Source organism: Palaemon carinicauda, chromosome 8 (assembly GCF_036898095.1).
Source record: "Palaemon carinicauda isolate YSFRI2023 chromosome 8, ASM3689809v2, whole genome shotgun sequence".
Classification (NCBI taxonomy): Eukaryota; Metazoa; Arthropoda; class Malacostraca; order Decapoda; family Palaemonidae; genus Palaemon; species Palaemon carinicauda.
The window spans coordinates 130,874,860-130,896,924 of NC_090732.1; the positions used below are offsets into that span (position 1 = coordinate 130,874,860).

At 43.0% G+C, this 22,065-nt stretch overlaps 1 protein-coding gene across 2 annotated transcripts in view; it reads right to left on the bottom strand.

The window, feature by feature from the left end:
- The window catches only part of LOC137645932 (structural maintenance of chromosomes protein 5-like), a 208,316-nt gene that overhangs the window by 64,936 nt on the left and 121,315 nt on the right, over positions 1-22,065 (bottom strand). For both annotated transcript variants that reach the window (XM_068378994.1, XM_068378996.1), the window contains 3 exons: positions 16,095-16,211; positions 8,356-8,454; positions 47-162 (listed from right to left, as the gene is read on the bottom strand). In XM_068378994.1, coding sequence (XP_068235095.1) covers positions 47-162; positions 8,356-8,454; positions 16,095-16,211 — 332 coding nt within the window. The remainder of the gene's footprint in view (positions 1-46; positions 163-8,355; positions 8,455-16,094; positions 16,212-22,065) is intronic.

Consider the following 22,065-nt stretch of genomic DNA (forward strand, 5'->3'; position numbering starts at 1 on the left):
AGTTAAGGTCTATCTAGTCTTATAGAAAGTAGAAAATCATACTTACAGAGATCGAACTTTTTCTATATTTTCATGATGACGGGCACTCTTCTCCTGACAGTCTTTCAAATTCTTTTTCAGACTTAATATTGTGGCCTCACGTTGGTTGAAATCTATGATTTCCTGTAACAAAATATAAGGAAAGGAAATAAGGAATAAATAAACTACTGAATTAATGAACAACTGTAAAAAAATAAAACATTTCAAGATCAGTAACAACATTAATTTGGTATTTTCATTTTAAAATAAATTTCTAAATATACTTACCTGGTAGTTACATATATATAGCTTTATCCCGCCGATTCGTCGCACGCATGGCAGAAATTCAAAATTCGCGGCAATCACCGACAGGTGGCCAGGTGATTATACCTGTGCTCCCTCTATCCAGGTAACTGGAACCATTCCCATTTGTCCTCAGAAATTCCATGCCCCTGTTTTCAGAGGGGACGAGGGAGGGACCTTTTATATATGTAACTACCAGGTAAGTATATTTAAAGATTTATTTTAAAATGAAAATACCATTTTTAAATATCTAACTTCCCTGGTAGTTACATATATATAGCCGATTGACACCATTGGTGATGGGTTAGAAAACCGCAACACCGTCGGGAATTTGTATAATTATTAATCGCTACAAATTAGCTGTACCAATAATCTGGTTCCTACCTGATAAGGAAGCTGGCTTCATAGTTTTCCTGCCTCATTTGCCTGCATTCCTTGAGAGACCCAGCGATCCACCCAGGGGGCTGTAGAAAGTCTCTGTGGGGCTGTCACACGGTCCTTACTATCCTGGCATAGCCATGGACAATGATCTGACCACCTGACCCAATAACACACTAAAAACACACTCCATAAAACCTAAATTAGACTTGCATCCCAGACCGTGGAACAGACAACCTGTGAAATCAAGTTCAAGAAAAAGCAAGGGTATATAAAAAAAAGGTTATAGGTTAGAGGCAGTAGTACCCTCTCCAACCACGGCGCCGGAGGCAATGTACGGACCCAGGGAACAACAATCCTCATATTGGGTCTGTACCTCTTTAAGATAACAATCTGCGAAGATTGACTTGCTTCGCCATAATGTCGCTTCCAAAATTGATTTCATAGACTTGTTGTATCTATAAGCCATCGAAGTCGCCACAGCTCTTACTTCGTGTGCTTTGACTTTGAGGATTGGGAAGCTTTTCTCGTCACAGTTCTGGTGAGCTTCCCTTATCAAATCCTTTATAAAGAACGCCAGTGCATTCTTTGACAAGGGTAACGAAGGTTTCTTCACCGAGCACCAGAGGTTATCTGCCTGTCCTCTCATGTTTTTGGTCCTCTGCAGATAAAATTTTAGGACCCTCACTGGACATTTTTGCTAAAGGCTTGCAATTCTCCTATTCTCTTGGCTGTTGCCAACGCAACCAGGAATAGGGTCTTCTTAGTGAGATCCTTCCACAAAGCCTTATCGAGAGGTTCAAACCTGCTCGAGGTTAAAAACATCAGGACTACATCCAAAAATCCAAGAGGGGGTTGGGTTGTCCTTCCTCTTAAGGACCTTATGAGGTCCAAGAGATCCTTGTCTCCTGACACATCAATATGTGTGTGATGGAAGACGGAAGCTAGCACGCTGCGGTATCCCTTGATGGTTGATACTGCTAGTTTCTCTTGTGTTCTTAAATGTAACAGAAAATCTGCCAGTTGAGTTAGAGAGGTACTGGAAGAGGAAATGTTGTTAATTCTGCACCATTCCCTAAACACGTCCCACTTAGACTGGTACACCTTGATTGTGGACGTCCTCCTCGTTCTTGCAATTGCTCTTGCAGCTTCCCTCGAAAAGTCCTTCGCTCTGACCAGTTTTTCCATAGTCCAAAGGCAGTTAGATTGAGAGCGAGGAGATTTTGATGGTATCTCTCTATGTGTGGCTGTCTGAGTAGATCGCTCCGACAATGTAACGATCTGGGGGTGTCTACTAGCCACTCCATCACTTCTGTGATCCAGGGTCTCATGGGCCAAAACGGAGCTATCAGGGTCATGCGGGCCTTGTTCGACTCTCTGAACTTCTTCATGACTCTGTCTAGGATCTTGAATGGGGGGAAGGCGTACGTGCCTAGTCCTTCCCACTCCATGAGGAAGGCGTCCACTGCCACTGCTTCCTGGTCTGGGACTGGAGAGCAGTAAACCAGTAACCTCTTTGTTCTCTGTGTCGCAAAGAGGTCTATTGATGGTTCTCCCCACAGATTCCAAAGTCTGCTGCACATCTCGTGATGTAGGGTCCATTCTGTCGTGAGAACTGTCTTCCTCTGCTGAGAAGATCTGCTCTGACATTCTTCTTTCCCTCTATGAAGCGGGTTATCAGTTATATTTTTCGCTTTTGCCCACAGTAGGAGATCTTTTGCTGCCTCGTAAAGGGAATCCAATCGAGTCTTCCGTTTCCTGATGTAGGCCAACGCTGTGGTGTTGTCTGCGTTGACCTGAACTAACTTGTTCTGGACTTCCTCCTGGAAGTGCATTAGCGCTAGATGAATGGCCACCAGTTCTTTCACGTTTATATGCCATTCCTTCTGATAATCTTCCCATAGACCCGAGATCTCGCCCTTCCCCAGTGTTACACCCCACCCCACGTCCGATGCGTCTAAATACAACACTAGGTCGGGGTTCTTCTGTTGAAGTTCGAGGCCTTCTAGCAGTTTGTTGGGGTCGTCCCACCAACTCAACTGATTCCTGATTCCCAGAGGAACCGGAATCCACGTCTCTAGGTCTTGGTCTCTTGTCCGATATCTTGACAGAAGGAATTGAAGTGGACGTAGATGAAGTCTTCCCAAGGATACGAATTGCTCGATCGAGGAGAGGGTCCCCAGGAGACTCTTCCATTCCCTCACCGAGCAGGTCCTTCTCCCTAGGAAGAGCTTCACCTTTCTTAAGCATTCTAGAATGCGTTTCAGGGCTGGAAAAGCCCGAAAAACCACTGACTGAATCCTCATCCCCAGGTATATGATGTCTTGTGAAGGCGTCAGTTGTGATTTGGCCAGATTTACAACCAGACCCAGCTGTTGCGTCATGGACATTGTCACTTGTATATCCTCCAGACACTTTTCTTGCGACCTGGCTCTGATTAGCCAGTCATCCAGTTACATTGATATTCGTACCCCTTTCAGATGTAACCAGAGAGCCACGTTCGACACCACTCGAGTGAAAACGTAAGGAGCCGTGCTTAGTCCAAAACAAAGTGCTTTGAACTGATAAGTAGTTGTGTGATGTACAAACCTCAGATATTTCCTGTAGTTCGGGTGAATTGGGACGTGAAAATACGCGTCCTGCAGGTCTATCGACACCATCCAGTCTTCTTGTCTGGTGCCTGCTAGGACTGACGCAGATGTCTCCATAGCAAACTAGACTTTGCTCAAGTACTTGTTCAGTGGACTTACGTCCAAAACGGGTCTCCAACCCCCAGAATTCTTGGGAACCAGAAAAAATCTGTTGTAAAATCCCTCTGACGAGGGATCCTCTACCACTTCTATTGCTGCTTTTGACAGCATCTGGTTTACCTGCTCTTGAAGAGCTGTTGCCTTGCTCCCCGAGTATGTAGCTGTCAACTCTAACGGCTCTGGCGAAAGAGGAGGCCTTCTTAAGAGGTGGATTTTGTATCCTTCCTTCAATACTTCGACTGCCCAGTCGTCCGCTCCCCTTTGCTTCACTCTTGCCAGTAGTGGGATAACCTGGCTCCGTGTGTCTGGAGGTTGTAGAACTCACTCTCTGGGTTTCGGTTGCTGTTTTGGGTATTTACGAGGTTGTCCTCCAGCAGCCATTCTCTGACTTCCTCTCGAAAGGGCTGGCGCGTGGGAGGAGCTTCCTTCTCCTTCCTGGCTAAAAAGTTTACCGGAAGAACTTTCTTCGCAGTCCTGGTAATTAGATCTTGCGTTGCTTGTTGCGCAAGAGCTGCCGACAAGTCCTTCACTACATCTGAAGGGAAGAGGTGTTTGTTTAAATGAGCATACAAGAGCTCTGCTCTCTGAGAGAGAGTCACTCCTGATGACAGGAAAGAACACAGCATAGCTCTCTTAATAATACCTGCTGTGAAATGGGCTGTGAGTTCGACCGTCCCGTCCCTCACAGCTTTATCGAGACAGGCAATAAGGTGAATCTGCGTCTCGTTCTTTTCGTCCGTGACATCTGTGAGGGCTCCGAGAGTCCAGTCCATCAAGCTGAAGACTTCAATTGTCCTGAAGATGCCCTTCAGCAAGTGGTTTATCTCCGATGTGGACCACATAACTTTAGCCTTAGTCATGGCTGATCTACGCGAGGCGTCTATGAGTCTCGAGAAGTCCCGTTGGGAGGAGGCAGGAACTCCCAAGCCGAGAGCCTCCCCAGTCTCGTACTACACACTAGATCTAGAAGCCAATCTCGTAGGGGGGAAGGAAAAGGTTGTCCTTCCCTGTTCCTTTTTCTTGAAAATCCAATCGTTCAGCGTAGAAAAAGCCCTCTTCACCGATCTGGCTAACACTCTTCTTGAAGGAGGAAGGTTTCTGGGGTCTACCCTTCAAAAACTGCGAGGGCGGGCTCCGAGGTACAGCCTGCTGAAAATCATCGAGATATAAGTCCGCAAAAACCGCAAGAAATCTTTTCAGATCCGCCGCATGAAGAGTTTCTTGCGTCTCCTCCTCTGAGACCTCCTCCAAAGGATTTGCGATTTCCGATGTTGAACGAGTGGGGGAATCATACGCCTCGTCTAGCGTGCTTGCGTCCCGCATGCTCCGAGGGAGCGTCACGATCCCTGTCGCCTCCCGTAACGCGTCCAGATCGCTGCGAGGGAGTGTCCATGAGCGCTGCAACTTGCCGCGAGTCCGCGTGTTGCTGGCTGTTAGCGTCTCGCTCCGATCTTATTCTCTTCCTGGGTCTGTTGACGTCCTTAGATTCCTTCTTGCGAGCTTCCTCTGTAAGTCCTTGCGACTCGTAAACGTCAAACAGGGACGTATTGGACTGTTGAAGCTCTGACAAGAATGCTGCTTGCGGTGCGTCCTGCATACGTCCAGCATGCTGCGAGGGAGCGTCACGATCCTTATCGCCTCCCGTAACGCGTCCAGATCACTGCGAGGGAGTGTCCACAGTTTCAGAGACTCTAGCTGGGGTCTTCTGGCAAAGAGGAGGTGATGCCCCTTGCAACATCTCCCAATCAGGGGGAGGGGGAGAAGCGTGAACTGACGTAAAGTACACGTCTTCTTCCTCCAAAGAGTTATGCGTCCTACGCCCCTGTTTAGGCGCGGACACTTCGTCCTCCTCCGACAGGAATCTCTCTGGAGAGCTCCAATTGCTACACGAGGGTTGCTGGAACGTAACGGGGGACCTATGTCTCTTGAGAGGTCTCGATTGTAGAGGTTGTCTCGCCTTTCCTGCGGCGAGGGGGAGCGTCCTGGGATGCGTCAACAGCATCGCTCGAGGGGACGTCTGATCGCTGTTCAACGTCTCTCACCTCCCTTAGCCTGTCGACTTTCTTTCTCCCAGAGGTTGGGGAGCATGGAAGAGGTCCAGGGCTAGGAGCATGACAGACACGAACGGACGCACCCTCCACTGCACTATCACTATCCCCGAACTTGCGCTGCAAACCACACACTGATCCCCACATCACTTCCTTATCCGAAGTAAGGGATTGCACTTTAACCCCCAAGGCAGAGATAGCAGCCATAATATCTTTCATAGAAGCCTCACTTAGCTTCGATTCCGTAGGTGGGTCTGGTACTACTACCTTAGGGCTAGGATCAGGAATATTAGTATTATACAAGTTAGAAAGGACTTGACTATCAGAAGACCTATTTGACAGAACACTCGAAGATCTAGCTCTCCTAAGTCTGTCCTTTTCCAATCGCCTCACATAGCGATCATACTCTCTCCACTCTCTCTCCGATAAACTTTCACACTCATTACATCTGCTATCAAATGTACACTCATGCCCTCTGCAATTCTTACATATTGAGTTGGGATCAAGAGCAGCTTTTGGAAGCCGAGTCTTGCACCCCTTTACACACCTTCTAATAAGAGAGTCAGCCATTTTGAAAAACTAGAAAACAAGTTAAAACTAACTGTCCGAGTCGAAACCCAACAAAATCTCTCTTATCCGTGTGAAAAGAAAACAAGGAATATCCAATATTAGCGAAAGCCATCAACCAAAACACCAAACAATGGGTACTTCACCAATTTGTAGTTAAAGCAAACCCACAACGTACAGCAAATTTCCAACGTGTTGCTAGAACGACGGCAGGGAATTTCTGAGGACAAATGGGAATGGTTCCAGGTACCTGGATAGAGGGAGCATATTTATGATCACCTGGCCACCTGTCGGCGATTGCTGCGAATTTTTAACTTCTGCCGTGTGCGCGACGAATCGGCAGGATAAAGCTATATATATGTAACTACCAGGGAAGATATTTCACATATAAACTATAAAAAGACGTAAGTCAGTCTGTTAAAAAAAAATATGTTAGCTGTAAGTTTGAACTTTTGAAGTTCCACCGACTCAAATTAATGATTAGGAAGATCATTTCATAATTTGGTCACAGATGGAGTTAAACTTCTAGAATACTGCCTAGTATTGAGCCTCAAAATGGAGAAGGCTCGACAATTTGAATTAACTGCATACCTAATATTACGAACAGGATAGTACTGTCAAGGAAAATCTGAATACATAGGATGGTTAGAATTATGAAAAATATCATGCAACAACCATACCGAACTAACTGAACAACGGTGCTAGAGATTAATATCTAGATCAGGAAGAAGAAATTTAATAGACCATAAGTTCCTGTCCAACAAATTAAGATGATAATAAACAGCTCAAGACCAAACAGGAGAATAATACTCGAAACTAGGTAGAATGAAAGAATTCAAACACTTCTTTAGAATAGATGGATCACTGAAAATCTTAAAAGATTTTCTTAATAGGCCAATTTCTAGTGCAAATCAAGAGAGACATACCTACGGTAATGTGATTCTCAAAAGCAAATCAGCTGTCAAGAATCACATCTAAAATTTTAAGTCATACAGAGATAAAGAAACATTATTAATACTAAGATCTGGATGTTGAGGAGCCACTGTCCTTGACCTATTTACAATCATACTTTGAGTTTTGTTTAGATTCAACCATATGCCCCATAATTTGCACCATGCACTAATTATAGCTAAATGTCTATTAAGGGATTCAGCAACTCCAGAACTACTGTACATTCAGGAGATAGAATTGATGCAAAGTAGCATCATCTGCATATGCAACAAGCTTGTTTTTAAGGCCTAACCACATGGTAAATGTATATGTCATGAAAATTAATAGGCCAAGAACACTGGCCTCAGGAACACCAGATATTACATTCCTATACTCACTATGGTACCCATCAAAAACAATTCTTATCAATCTATTACTTAAAAATTCAATAATGATGCTAAGATAAGATCCACCCGCTCCTAGCTGTTCAAGTTTGAAAACAAGGGCCTCATGATTTACACAGTCAAAGGCGGCACTTAACTCGAGGCCAATCATACAAAATTCCTAATCACAATCAAGGGATTTCTGTACAGCATTGGAGATTATAAGAAGGGCATCAAAAGTTTCAAGGCCAAATTCCAAACAAGGAAACAAATGATAGATATGTTTAACTCAACTCAAATCTTTATCAGTCAAATAGATAAAAAAGAAAATTTTCCCCAATGTTTAAAATCAGATATCTTAAGATGGGAGGGGTGTAAAAGGGAGGGAATGATCGACTGCATCGTGCAGCTATGCAAACAAACCTGGGCTGTTAATTGTTTCATGCATTGCACAGGTAAAAAAAAATCCTCAAAATAGAGATAAAATCTGTAGAAATCAATGGTTCTCAGTTCATCATAAGTTTGAATATATTTCCTTTTAAATAAAGTGATTTTGGGTTGGAAAATATGTAGCTGCTGTGAACTGTTTTTGATACCGGATGAAATTAGAACAAACACAAAATTGTTATTCGTACTGGTATATTTCACAATTGAACACATGCAATCCTAAAAAATAAACCACTATTGATACTTTCATATGTAAACTTCCTTAAATTGCAATATGAATATTTTGTGGGCTGTTATTTATGTGCAATACAAAATCTTTTGTGACTTGAATATCAAAAGATTATCCAATGGATATATCCAAGCAAGTTGTATTAGACTTAGAAAGGCCAGCTTTAGGAGACCTTATTTAACGTTGTAAAAAATATTTAGTACCTGAGACAACTAAATATATACAATATTGAGCATATTCTGTAGACTGAATATACAACATATGAAGACAATAGGCAAAAACCACAAAGTAAAACACCTAACCTGTTCATCTGCAGTAAGAAGGCAGTCTCGTCTTGCTTTCAGGTCACAAAGCTTACTCTCAGTTTCCTCTTCTGTCATCTTTGAAAAAGTAGCGATAAGCTGAAAAGAAATACTAAACTACTTAATGACTGTCAAGAATAATTCAACATACGATAAAATGATAAAACCCTTATATATTTCTGAAAGATTTAATGTTTAATAAAATTGCAATGGTGTTATTTTTTCTTTTCAAATAATAAAAAAAAAAATAATATATGTAGAGTGAATAGTAAACGGAATGGAGAAAGTGCAAATTTAGGTTTTTCAAAAACAAGATGATGCATGAAATTATAGTATAAAGAGCTGGTGTTTAATATAGTATACTGAAATGTAAATTCAGTATACACACAGGGCACAACAAAAGTTATAAAAGAAATTAATTTCTTAAACGACAGTTTTACATTACCATTGCTCTTATGCAGGGAATGTGATATGTCTGCAAAGTCACATGTATAGAGCAAAGGTAGGCAAGCAGATTACTAACCTTTAACTAGTTTATGTAAATAAAATGATTGAACCTATCTTGTATTGCTAAACCAAACTCGTTAGATTTTTGTGTATATATACATGTATATGTATATATATATATATATATATATATATATATATATATATATGTGTGTGTGTGTGTGTGTGTGTAAATGTATGTGTATACAGTATTCCCTCGAATATCACGGTAGATAGGGACCGATACCACCCGCGATATTCGAAAATCAGCGAAGTAGGACAAAACCATTATTTTTACCTTATTCAATTGTTTATTGGCTGTTTAATACCATCCCTGTAATGTTTATAACCCACCCTTAACTATATTAATAATAATAGAAAGATTGTAACACTTGTTAGGTTGTACAGTACAGTATTACAGTTCCATACTGTACATAAATTGACCTGTAACGCTAGAGAATTAAGCAAGTAAGTACATGCAACAAGTTAGTTACTGTGGCAATACATGTACAATACATACATACATATGTAAAAAAAAATGATTTCTAAAAAGAAATTACAAATTAAACAAATAAATAGTAATGAAAATAAAATAAAATAAATAATTTATGCGAGAGAGAGAGAGAGAGAGAGAGAGAGAGAGAGAGAGAGAGAGAGAGAGAGAGAGAGAGAGAGAGAGAGAGAGAGAGAGAGAGAGAGAGAGAGAGAGAGAGAGAGAGAGAGAGCCATTACAATACGTACATTGCCTTCTTGTGGTTCCTGTGGTTCCTGTGGTTCCTTGGCACCATACACTTCGTAAAGTTTCCGCGCCTTTGTCTGGATCATGTTTGTATCCAACGGAATATTTTTCTTTCTACAGTCGCTTATCCATATCGATAATGTCGTTTCCATCCTCACAATTGCCTTGTTCCTTTGAGTTACAACTCGCTTTTGTGTTTTATTGAAGGTTATGGCACCAGTTCTCCTAAACTTAAGGGGACCGTCCACCATGGTGTTTTGACATAACTTTCAAAAATCGAAAATCGTTTTATTGCTTCTATATATGCATAAACATATCGTATATGGTCTCCAGAAGTTTCAGCCAATTATCTTTACAAATAACGAAGATATAGCGATCTTTAAATGATGACGTCATCCTTACTGCGTCGTCTGCATGACTGAGTTTGACAGATTCATCTTTGTGTGTTTATTTTTGCATATATATATATATATAGTGATTTTTTCACTTATGTTTCAAAATCTTGTACTTCTGGCAGAAATGGAAGGCATTGGTAGAGCATAGGTGAACGAAATCTACTCCTATGAGAACAGCAGCCATAGATTCCAAAGGCGTATAGAAGTTATAATGCAAGTGTTATTTTACCTGCAGTTCGTATGTACGTTGTGTTTTCAAAACCTCCTCGGGAGACACAAATATACTCTTTTTTTTAATTTTTTCTTGCTTTGCTTCTTGTATTTCTTTTCCTTTTTGGCTTTTCCTTTTGTATTTTTTTTTTGGGGGGGGAGCTTTTTATTATTCATTTTGCTTGACTTTTCATTTTGTAATTTTTTTTGCTTTTCTTTTTGTCTACATAGGCTAATCACTTCCACTATCACTTTGGGTCCTTTTGGCCTTCTCACCTTCAACACCTGGACTGCGTGGTCATTTTATAAGAAAGCAATCAAGAGAAGTCTGCTTTTGCCTCTTTTTCCAGATGGTTCTGAAGTGTGTTAGGCATGTATCATTATAATAAGCAATCGCTCTCCCTGTATGCAATTTCTCAGGGTGTCTTTTTTTTTCAACAAAATCAGATACTTTTTGCAACATGCCGAGGATCTTATGAATTTCTCTCGAGGAAGAGGAGGTGCTAACTTCAAGAGAAATTCATAAAATCCTCGGCCAGCCCTTCGAGTGTGATACCTCGTACGACAGTCCATGAATCTCCCCCACCCGTTTTGCTGATACCAGAGCTAACAGAAAAACTGTCTTGAGGGTGGGCTCTCTGTCCAAGATGTCCTTTAGGGGTTTGAAGGGAGGTTCTGACAGCATCTTCAGGACTCTAGCCACGTCCCACTGGGGCACCCTAACGGCCTGAGGGGGGCACGATTGCTCGAAATTCTTGATGAGCATCGAGATATGTCTGGAAGTACCCAGGTCAATGCCCTTCAGGAGGAAGACTTGGCCCAGAGCAGCCTGGACTCCTTTGATGGCTGGGATGGACATGTTTACCTCGTCCCTGAGATAGACCAGGAAGTCTGCTATCTCTGGGATTGAGGCCTGCAACGGCTTGATGTTCTTCGAGACGCACCACTTAGTGAAGGTAGCCCATTTTGCCTGGTATTCTGCGACTGACGAACGTCTCAGGTACCCTGACACCCTTGTTGCCGTTCCTCGACGAATATCCTTCCTTCCTCAGGAGGCACTTGATAACCTCCACGCGTGAAGGCAGAGGGACAGAGGGTTTTCGTGAAACCTTTGTAAGTGCGGTTGCCGGAGAAGGTCTGGTCTGTCCGGAAGGGGCCAAGGTGGAAGGCGCACCAGTTCCTTTAGATCTGCGAACCACTCTCTCTCCGGCCACCAGGGCGCTACCAAAGTCATCCACAGGTTGTCCGCTCGCCTCACCCTGTTGAGGACTTGTCTGAGCATTCCGAAGGGAGGGAAGGCATAAATGTCGAGGTTGTCCCAAGGGTGTTGGAAGGTGTCCTCGAACGCCGCCTCCGGATCTGGCACAGGAGAACAAAACACGGGGAGCTGTGCGTTCAGTCTCGTGGCGAAGAGGTCTATCATCGGCGAGCCCCACTTCTGAATGAGAGTCTTGGCCACTTCCGGGTGAAAGGACCACTCGGACCCTACCACTTGACCCATTCTGCTGAGGACGTCGGCCAGGACGTTTCTTTTCCCTGGAATGAATCTGGCTGAGATCTTGATCTGCTCTACTTCGGCTCATTCTAGTAACTCCATCGTGAGGTCGCACAGCTCCTTCGATTTCAGTCCTCCTTGCTTCTTTATGTAGCCCACCACCGTGGCGTTGTCGCACATCAACGCCACGGTGTTTCCTCGGAGTCGATGGACGAACTCTAGGCACGCTCTTCGCACTGCCATCATTTCTAGCACGTTTATGTGCAGGTTCTTCTCCTCGTCTAACCAACTTCCTCTTGCTGTCTTGTCGAGGAGATGAGCGCCTTGTTCGTGTGCCCAGGCTGAGACTGTTGTGAAGACCCTCGTGAAAACCTGAGGGGCTGTGGACAGACCGAAGCAGAGGGTCTTGAACTGCAACGTTTGGGTATCCCATTTTACCCTTAGGTACTTCCTGCTGGAGGGGTGAACAGGGATTTGGAAGTATGCGCCCTTGAGGTCTATGGACATCATGAAGTCCTCTTCCCTCAAGGCCACTAGGACCGACTTCGGGGTGTCCATCTTGAAGTCGGTCTTCATACGAACCTGTTGAGGGCTGAGAGGTCTATGACTGGTCTCCAGCCCCCTGTCGCTTTCTCCACCAGGAAGTGTCTGCAGTAGAACCCTGGACCCGGGTCCTTGACTGGTTCTATTGCCCCTTTTGCCAGCATTGCAGAGACTTCTTGTAGGGCTGTCCTTTTCAAGGGGTCTTTGGGTGCCAACCACCCCGCCTGTAGATCTGGTATCAGAGGTGGGGGGTCCGCCAGGAAGGGCAACCTGTACCCTTCCTTTAGTACTGCTACGGTCCACGGATCTGCTCCGTGGTCTCACCATGCTTGCCAAGAACGTTTGAAGTATCCCCCCACCTGAGGCTTCGGCAGGAGTAGGGGGCCTCTCTCCCTACCTTCTTCGAGAGGCGCGGCCTGAACGCCCTCTTCTGGCGGCTGAATAAAAAGGCCTGAAGACTGACTGCGTAGCAGGCGTTCCTCTAAGGGGGGGCTGCGAAGATTGAGGGCAGGCCGTAGTAGGGGCGTCTCTCCTGGGCTGGCTAGGTGAGGCGCGAGGAGGGAGCGAGACGTCGGAGGGTGGCCTTCTAAGGGCAGGTCTTCTCGTTGGAGGGGGTCTGGGCTCTCCCGCATCCTTCCGTTTCCTGACCCTCTCTACTGTCTCCTCCACTGCCTTCAGGGGGAACACTGAGTCGCCCCACAAGGGTAGGTTCCTGAGGGCCTTCGCTTCTCTGTCCGTGAGTCTCCTGACGAGCTTGCTGAGCACGGTGTCCCTCTTCCGCAGCACCCAATTGGTGGCCTGAGCGATGAACTGGTAAGAGAGGAACTTTAGGGCCTTAACCCCCGAGCAGCTCTTTCAGCAAGGCCTGGTTCTCAGGAACCGCGAGATCGTGCGAGGCTTGAAAACCCACCAGTGTGCAGGCCCACCAATCTAGCCACGACAAAACGTATACCAGGTCCCTGGCTAGCTCTTCCATCATGGAAGTCTCCGAAGGGGAGAAGCAAACTGGGGCGGTGATAGCTCTCTCTTCTGCTGCTTCCTGGCCCAGGATGGCGACTGCTGGCTCTACTGTACAGAGGCCCGCGCGGTGTCCTTCGGGAAGGTAGAAACGTCTCTGGGTCTTGAGGCCCTAGGCGCTCTGACTCTTGGGGGCTTTTGCGTGGTTGGCCACGATTCTGTCCCATGAGCCATACCCAGCCTAACGTCCCTAGCCAAAGGAAGCGCTAGTGAGGGCCTCTGTTGCACGGGTGCATCGACCAGCCTGCTGAGGCCCGAGAGCCAGTCTTCGTCCGTGGAGGGCTTAGGCTCATCCAGCCTGTGATGACGCCTAATGAGGCCTATCACTCTCCTGTAGGCCAAACCTTCTGCAGCCGAACCTTTTACGTTGTCATCTATACTTTCTGTCGGATGTTCCTCTGCTTGTGACGGGGGACCTCCGACAGAGGGTGCTGCTTGGGGAAGAGGCATCTTCCTGGCGCGGTCTGGTCTCGGCGGTTCATGATGGAGGACGGGCATCGCCACTGAGACGGAGGGTTGCGTCCTGGGTTTATCTCTGCCTACGGTGGTCCAGGAGGCTGCAGGCTTGCCCGTAGAAGGAAGGTGTCTCTCACGTTCCGGTCGACTCGTTGCTGATTTTGAGGCCGGGACGCGGCTGCCAGACCGAAGGGGCGACTCTCTCCACTGGGCGGATGGAGCCGGAACCTTCGCGGACTTATGCCTGTCCCCTGGGGCCTGATGAGACGACTCTCTCCGTCAATTGTACCTGCTGCTGGGGACGTACCTCACTGGCGAGCGAGCCCTTGGGAGCCAGCCCGGCACTGCTGAAGTTTCCAGGAGTTGTCTACGTGGGATGACAACCCGCACCCATTCTTCTCTCGGGGAGCAGCTTCTACTATACTTCCTCCTGGGGGATCTAGAACACCTCCCAAAGTGGTGGGATCTGGAGCAGGAGCGTGAGCGTGACAGTCTCCTGCAGGACCTATCTCGCCGTCTTCTATGGTCCCTCGGGGATACGTCCTCCGAGGAGTAGGAGTAGGCCTTGACTGAGGAGCCCGAAGACTTGTAGGACCTCACTGAAGGGTCTGAGTTGCGCCGCGTTGCTGGTGGGTCCATGCGTCAATCGGCCGGCGACAAAGGCTCCATGAAGACGGACGGGAGCGTAGCTAAAGGCACTGAAGGGGAGCGGGGAAGCTCCTCGCTGGGGAACCAAGTCTCGAACTCTTCTTCCAGCCTCAAGGGTGATCTGAAGGGCGTTTTCAGAGGCGTCCACGTGAGGGGGTCTGACGGCGGCGAGTCCTCCTTCTCAGCGCCACCCTCGGCTGCGGACGTACCTGAAACACATGCCCAAGAGGTGGGAGAAGAGGCTGCAGCAGTCTTTCCCCACATAGGATCGTCAGAAGAGACGGGTCCCGCGTGCACCAGGGCTCCGTCCTTCGAACACACTCCCGTCCCTCCCTCAGGCCCCCCACTTGCCTGGATCGACGACACAACCCCACTATCCGGTAATTCAGACTCCTGGGGAAGAGCCACAGGGCTCTTCCCCGCAACTGTCTTACCTTGTCCCCTACTCTGGGTAGGGGAAGGCGGCAAAGACACTCTATCCGACAATGCGCCGGGCGAAGCAAGAGGCGAAGAGACGCTCGGTTTCCTAGGCGATCTCTTGGAAGACTTCTTTTTCTTGGTGCCGTAACGCACCCACTGCACCTCGTTCCAGGACTCGCACTCCGGACACGTGGCTGTAGGGGAACAAACACTGCCCCTACACGAAGAACACAAGGAGTGCGGGTCAAATTCAGGCTTTGAGAGGAAGGCGCCTTACCGGCCATAGGCCCAAGGCAACGATAGGGATACTCCATTGCGCACTGGTAAGGCACCGCAAGACACAGGAACACAGAGGGAAAAGGATAAGGAACAGCACAAAGGGACCACGTGGAACACAAAGGGTCGCACTGGGTAAGGAGAGCGCGTCGGGATGTTATCGCGACGCGACCAGAAAACTTACTGGGGATCGAGACCTGAGCAAGCATGCTCTCTGACACGGGATTGCCTCGTGGCGCGTATCACTCCGCCAGAAGTTACCCCACATAGAAAAGGGGAGTAGGGTAAACTACACAAAATTCTGGTCGATTGGGAGATCCCAGATACTCCTAAGAAAGTAGTTCGAGGTAAGTACTCCGTGTTGGAACAATTTGGCTTTTAGTTGGCAGTAATGTAGACTTAAAACCTTCCACCTGTTTATCCATTTCCAATTTGTATATCAATAGAGTCATTACTTTTCTCTAACCTTTACTTTACAGGTATTTTTTCTTACTTATTTTTGTAATAAAAAGAAATATTTACAATTGTATCAATAGAACAGTAAGTGGTCATTTAACTGGCTAAAGTATTTAAAGTATCAAAGGAGTGATTTTATTTCTTGCTGAGTTAACTGGAAAAGGACTGAATGAAAGATAATGTGTTCTGCATTGATGAAGTTTCAGTATTTCAAATATTGAGGAGATTATTTAAATGGAGCACATCACTATGTTTGTACTCGGCCTATTGTAATATAAGCTTTAAAAGCCAATATACACTATAGTTTTGTATGCATTGTTTTGAATAGACTTTAATGAAAAATAATTATTTCTTTAGAACTTCCGCAATAGCATCGACTTGATGTATGTTTGCTAAGGCTAAACACTGTTAGACCACGATTTTGAAATAACTTAGCCTACACTAACCTAAAAAACTTACCTGTATCTACATTCTGCCCTTGTCTCTACCACTATTAGTACAGGTATGGGAGGCATTACTGTGCACTTTTTTTCCTATTAATGATGAATAAATTTTGTAAAACACAAATTTTATTGTCATTTTGCTTAAAAATTCTTACCTCACGTGTGATTCCATCATATCTCTTTACATTCAAAGCACTGCAGAGTTGACCCAAAAGTTCCACAGCTTCCCTCTTTACTACCATCCTTTCTTCTTCCTTCTGTGCTCTTTCTCCCTATAAAATAGATAACAAAATTTATGTAGAATTCATTAGAAGAAGAAAAATTAAAGTTTGCAGGCAATTTGGGAAACTGAGATCCCTACAGATAAAATCTGGTAAGAATTCAGAAATGTGTGATCTTGTTCGTATGAAAAGAAATATTCAGTATCTATAATACTGATAGAGAGATATATTTTTAATAGTCTACTAAGATATATTTTTTACCAATATTCAGTATTTCATTGTTAAATTGGAATATATGTAGCAGATTACATGTAAGAAAAACTTTTGGGGAAATAACATGCAAATACATTTAGAGTTAAAAAAGAGCAAATACAGGACATCTTTCACAGCAATGTAACAAGATAAGAGTACAGTAGGGTCCCGAATTATGCAAGAATTTAGCCGATCAATGGCCCCGCATAAATGGAAAATAACATATTTCGAAAAATATAACAGGAATAATTCCATTAGGGCCATGGCAAACCGTAACTTGCCTATTCAAATGTGTTTACTATCTATTTTCAATATTTTCTATGTACTACACTATTTTTTCTATTATAATATTCTTATAAATAAATAAGTTTTAATATCCTCAGAAACGTTAAAATTACAACCAGGATGGGTGCAAATACCGTATATTTCCCCTTATAACACAAGCTAAAATTATGACAAATTTAATAAGTCTAAGTCATATCTGTTGTATAAGACAACTAGTTAATAGCAAAACCATCCCTGTATACACTAGCTTAAATCCAAAATTAACTAAATAAAGGCGATTTTATATCCTGCGTTTCCTAAACACGCCAACTAAAAGCACACCATCAAATACAAGAACCATTGTTATGTTTACGTTCACTCTGATCATAACAAAGAAAAGAACGCATTTACCCATCTGTGTTTAGGTTACTTTTTGCAGCAACAGCTAAATTAACAAGTATTGATTACAGTAATACCACAGTTCTCGACCATAATTTGTTCAAGAATTGGGGTCGAGAACAGATTTGTTCGAAAACCAAAACACCAGATAAATGTTCACATTCTAAAACTAAATATTGTACTAATATGTAAAAACTTAAATCCTTTTTGTATCATTGGCTTATCTTTGTAACTGCGGTGTGATGGCATACGGAAATGGAGGGGGAGTAAGGAAGGGAGAGGGTTACTGCTTTGAAGGGGAGTCCCCTTCCATGAAAGCAGTGGCTAACATGCTTTCAGGAGTTTTTCCCTTCTCTGCCTCTTTTGCTCTTGTGACTCAATCTCTGCAGTTGCTTGTCGTTTTTCTTTAATTAAAAACCTATCCATTGTAAGCTGTTTTTTTCTTCGTTGTGCTATTATCCTGAAGTGGGTCACAACACACTCATTAAAAAGGTTCACGGAACGATTTGCCACACCTGTGTCGGGATGATATTTCTCAACAAAAAGCTGCAGTTCACCCTATTTTGAACACATTTCATTGATTAAGGCACTCGGAACCTCCTCCCTTTTTTTCATCCTCTACTGGTGAATGGTCTTCTACCATATCCTTCTACTGTTGTTGTTGCAGGTGCAACAATTCTTCGGTTGTTAACCTGGTAAAGTGTCCTTCCACAAGTCATCGATGTCCTCTTTTTCCACTGCAAGGGCCAAAGTTTTCCCCATGGTCAAAATCTCATCAATGACAGCACTTTCTTTAACAGGAGAATCTGATTCAGACTGAAACCCCTCAAAATCTCTCTTCGGTAGACATTCTAATCAAAGTTTTCTCCATACTGAATTTAACGTACAGTATGTTACAGCATTCCATGCACTATCAATGAGATTCACACAGCTAAAGATACTAAAGTGTTCTTTCCAGAATTCTTGAAGTGTTAGCTGTGTGTCATTAGTCACTTTGAAACACTTTTGGAGAAGGGCTTTTGTGTACAGATTTTTAAAATTTGATATGACCTGTTGATCCATGGACTGAAGAATCGATGTCGTACTCAGCGGCAGGAATCTAACTTTGATGAAACTGAATTCAACCTCTAAACCTGGGCTGAGGAAGGGAGCAGGAACATTGTCCATGATTAACAGGCATTTCATTGGCAAATGTTTTGCCATTAGATATTTCTTCACATGGGGGGGGCAAACACCTTGTGCATCCACTCATTGAAAAACTGTCTGATCACCCATGCCTTTGTGTTTGCCCGCCACATAACAGGCAATTTACGTTTCATTATGTTGTTCTTTTTAAGGACTCGGGGGTTGTCTGAATGATAGACGAACAAAGGTTTTATTCCACAGTCACCGCTAGCATTTGCACACAACAAAAGAGTGAGCCTATCCTTCATAGGCTTGTGCCCAGGCAGTGATTTTTCCTCCTTTGTAAGGTACGTACTGGCCGGATTTTTTTTTCTAGAATAAGCTTTAATAAAGCTTTCAGCTGCAGCTTTATTCGAACTTACTGCCTCGCCATGCCTTGTTACACAATGTATGCCAGTTCTGTTATTGAATTTTCCGAACCAACCTTTACTGGCTTTGAACGTAAATGTTTCATTTTCAGCACTTGTACTAGGCATTTTCTTTTCTAGGTCACTAAATTTGTACGGCTTTTTCGCAAATAAAAGCTTCACTAATGCTATCACCGGCTAACTTCTTTTTCCTGACAAATATTAGTGGTAGCTTTTCCATTTCCTCCATTACCTGGGACCTTTGCTTCGTTATTAGAGTCACACCTTTTGCAACTTTAGTTGCCTTTATCACTTCTTTGTGCTTGAGAAAAGTTGAAATTGTTGATTTTGGAATGCATACTGCGCAGCGAGATCCAAAATACGAACACCAATTTCAAATTGGCAATTATTATCTTTTTTAATTCAATTGTTGTTCTGTCTTCCTCTTCTCTTTCTATTCACTTCTGGCTTTCTCTGGACCCCTTATGAATGCAAAGAGTTAATAAAAAAAAAACTCTAAAAATTCAGATTAGCCCAATCTAAAACACAGGGGAATGCGCGAGTCTTCCTTTGATGGCAGGCTGACTCAGGACCAGTTCGGGTTGACTTGGCTGGTCGAGTTCCGAAAATTTTTAAAAATTCGGAGACATTTTGAACTGAAATTTTTTGATAGAATAACGATTTGTTCGAGTTACGAGGTCCCACTGTATATGATGATTTTGTTATTACTAATGTTGTTTTACTAAATTTTTCTTAGAACTTCGAAATAAATGAAATTAATACAATTTACATAATATTTTTTCTAAACACGCCGCCAAAACGGAAACCTACCGTTTATTTTTTGTACATTCCATCATCGATCAAAATGAACAAATAACACATTAAACACAAATGATCAAGATGTTAACTAATTATATATAGAGCTTTCAGTAACTATTTTACTTACTGTACCCATATAAATCCCTGCATATGTAGCAAAATAAAAAAAACAATTCTGTTTACATTCAACAATAACAAACTGCTGCTAATGACAGTATGGTAATTTACGACAATTATGAACTGCTACGAAGGATAATTGTCCATTCCATATCCAAAATACTTCTCCTAACTTCAGTTATAAGTCAGTTTGATAACTTACTTGTACCCACCTCAATTATGGAACCATTTATAAAAAAAAAAAAAAAAAAAAAAGAAAAAAAGAGAGAAAAAAAAAGTACTAGACTAGTTTTTAAAGTCATTGAAGAGTAGGGTTACCGCTACAACATTCCATGTGACGAAGATAGCGTGAGATTAAAGAAAGTACGGATAATTTGAATTATGATTGATTTTCAATAGCAAAATCAATCAATAACAAAGGCATACACCTAATTCTCTGCTGTAACATTTTATAACTATCTCGCATACTTTGAAAGCTGTCCAAATACCTTCATCGTGCCCTAAATGACTGCTATAGCGCACCTTGGTTGATCAATAAATTAAAATATTGCCGGCTTTGTCAGTGAGAGAGAGAGAGAGAGAGAGAGAGAGAGAGAGAGAGAGAGAGAGAGAGGAGAGAGAGAGAGAGAGAGAGAGAGAGATAGTTTTAAATGTACATGTACTTAATGAAAAATGATAGGTTATAACACATTGGTACTTATGTAATATTAATGGTATGGATGTTTTGAATGTTAAGAAATAGCAAAAATAATACTGTGTTACTATATTCGTACGCGCATGTTCTTGAGAGCAGCAGCTAGATATCAGCTGATCTGATTACAGACAAAAGTAAAACACAAAGAAGTCGGCAATACTCGATTGTTAAATAAAATACGCACATAATTTAGCACAAAAGCACATTAATATTTTAATTAAAACAAAATTACTTAAAAGGTAGCAATTTTCTAGAATGCAATGAGAGAGAGAGAGAGAGAGAGAGAGAGAGAGAGAGAGAGAGAGAGAGAGAGAGAGAGAGAGAGAGAGAGAGAGAGAGAGAGAGAGAGAGAGAGAGAGTTTTATTTATTTCTTGTACCACTTAAAGCGAGGAATTGCTCACCACAACTGGGAATAGTCATGTTAATTTCAATCTTTAACTCAGGTTGCCAAATATGAACTAAGATTTTATTTGTTACACACACACGCAGAGAGAGAGAGAGAGAGAGAGAGAGAGAGAGAGAGAGAGAGAGAGAGAGAGAGAGAGAGAGAGAGAGAGAGAGAAAAGGGTATGAATAGGGGTAGGTAGAGAGCAAGAGGTTTTTATATACCGTGTACTATACTAAAACAAATCTTTGTAAACAAAATCTAGTTTAAAATATGAGAGAAAATATTTCCGACTCGTTACCAAAAGTTAGGCCATTCACTGCCGATAGACGAACCCAGCCTACATGTGAAAACTTTGAACACCCACAGAAACAAAATAAAGCTTTTATATATTCTGTACTAAACAAAAATAATGCTTTAATAAACCATAATTAACACTACCATTAAAATTATCTACAGTAAAGGTTAGAGAAAGATGAAGATTGTCGAGAACATAACCACAACTCTGTTTACCTTTTGAAAGCTAGACTCGCATAGTAAAAAAGTTGATTTCATGGTTGATATGGAATTTTTCCTTAAATAGCCTATTTATTATGAAACTATATTAATAAAATTTAAGGTGAATATCGTTTGATTACATTTATTATCAGGCACCATACATACCCAGGCCTACCAATATACAGTGATACCTCGGTACTCGACCATAATCCGTTCGAGATCCGTGTTCGACCTCCGATTTGTTCGAGTACCGAATTTTTTTTCCCCATAAGAAATAATGGTATATATTCTATTCCGTTCCCAAGCACTCGAACAGGCCCAAAATATTAATAAAACGTGTACCTAAACAACAATAATTATCTAAATGTGTATGAAATTGGTCAGAAAATCCTATAAAACAATTTTAAACCATTTACTGTACTAAAATAAAACAATTTTAAACCATTTTCTGTACTGTAGTGAACATACCTTTGAGCAGCGGTTCGATGGCATACAGGGATGGATGTGGAGAGGATGGAAGGGGGAGGTTACTGCTTGGAAGGAGAGTCCCCTTCCATGATGTGGCGGGGTAGTTCTCCTTCAGGAGTTGTTTCTCTCTCCAATGAAAGGGTGGGCAGATCTATTTCAGGGGTTTCTTCTCTTCTTTGTCTCTTCTTTGGAGGAGAAACAGGCTTTGATGTAGCAGCTTTCTTTTCTTTTGTGAAAAACTGGTCTATTGTTAATTGTTTCTTCCTCCTCTGCAGTATTCTTCGAAAATGATACATGACACTATCATTAAACATATGCACTGCCCGGTTTGCTACTGCAATTTCTGGGTGGTATTTTTCAGCAAAAGCCTGCACATCTGCCCACTTGGAACAAATTTCATTGATGAGAGAACTTGGAACATCCTCCCTTACCTCATCCTCTTCTGAAGATTCCTGCTCCACAATCAGATCCTGCTG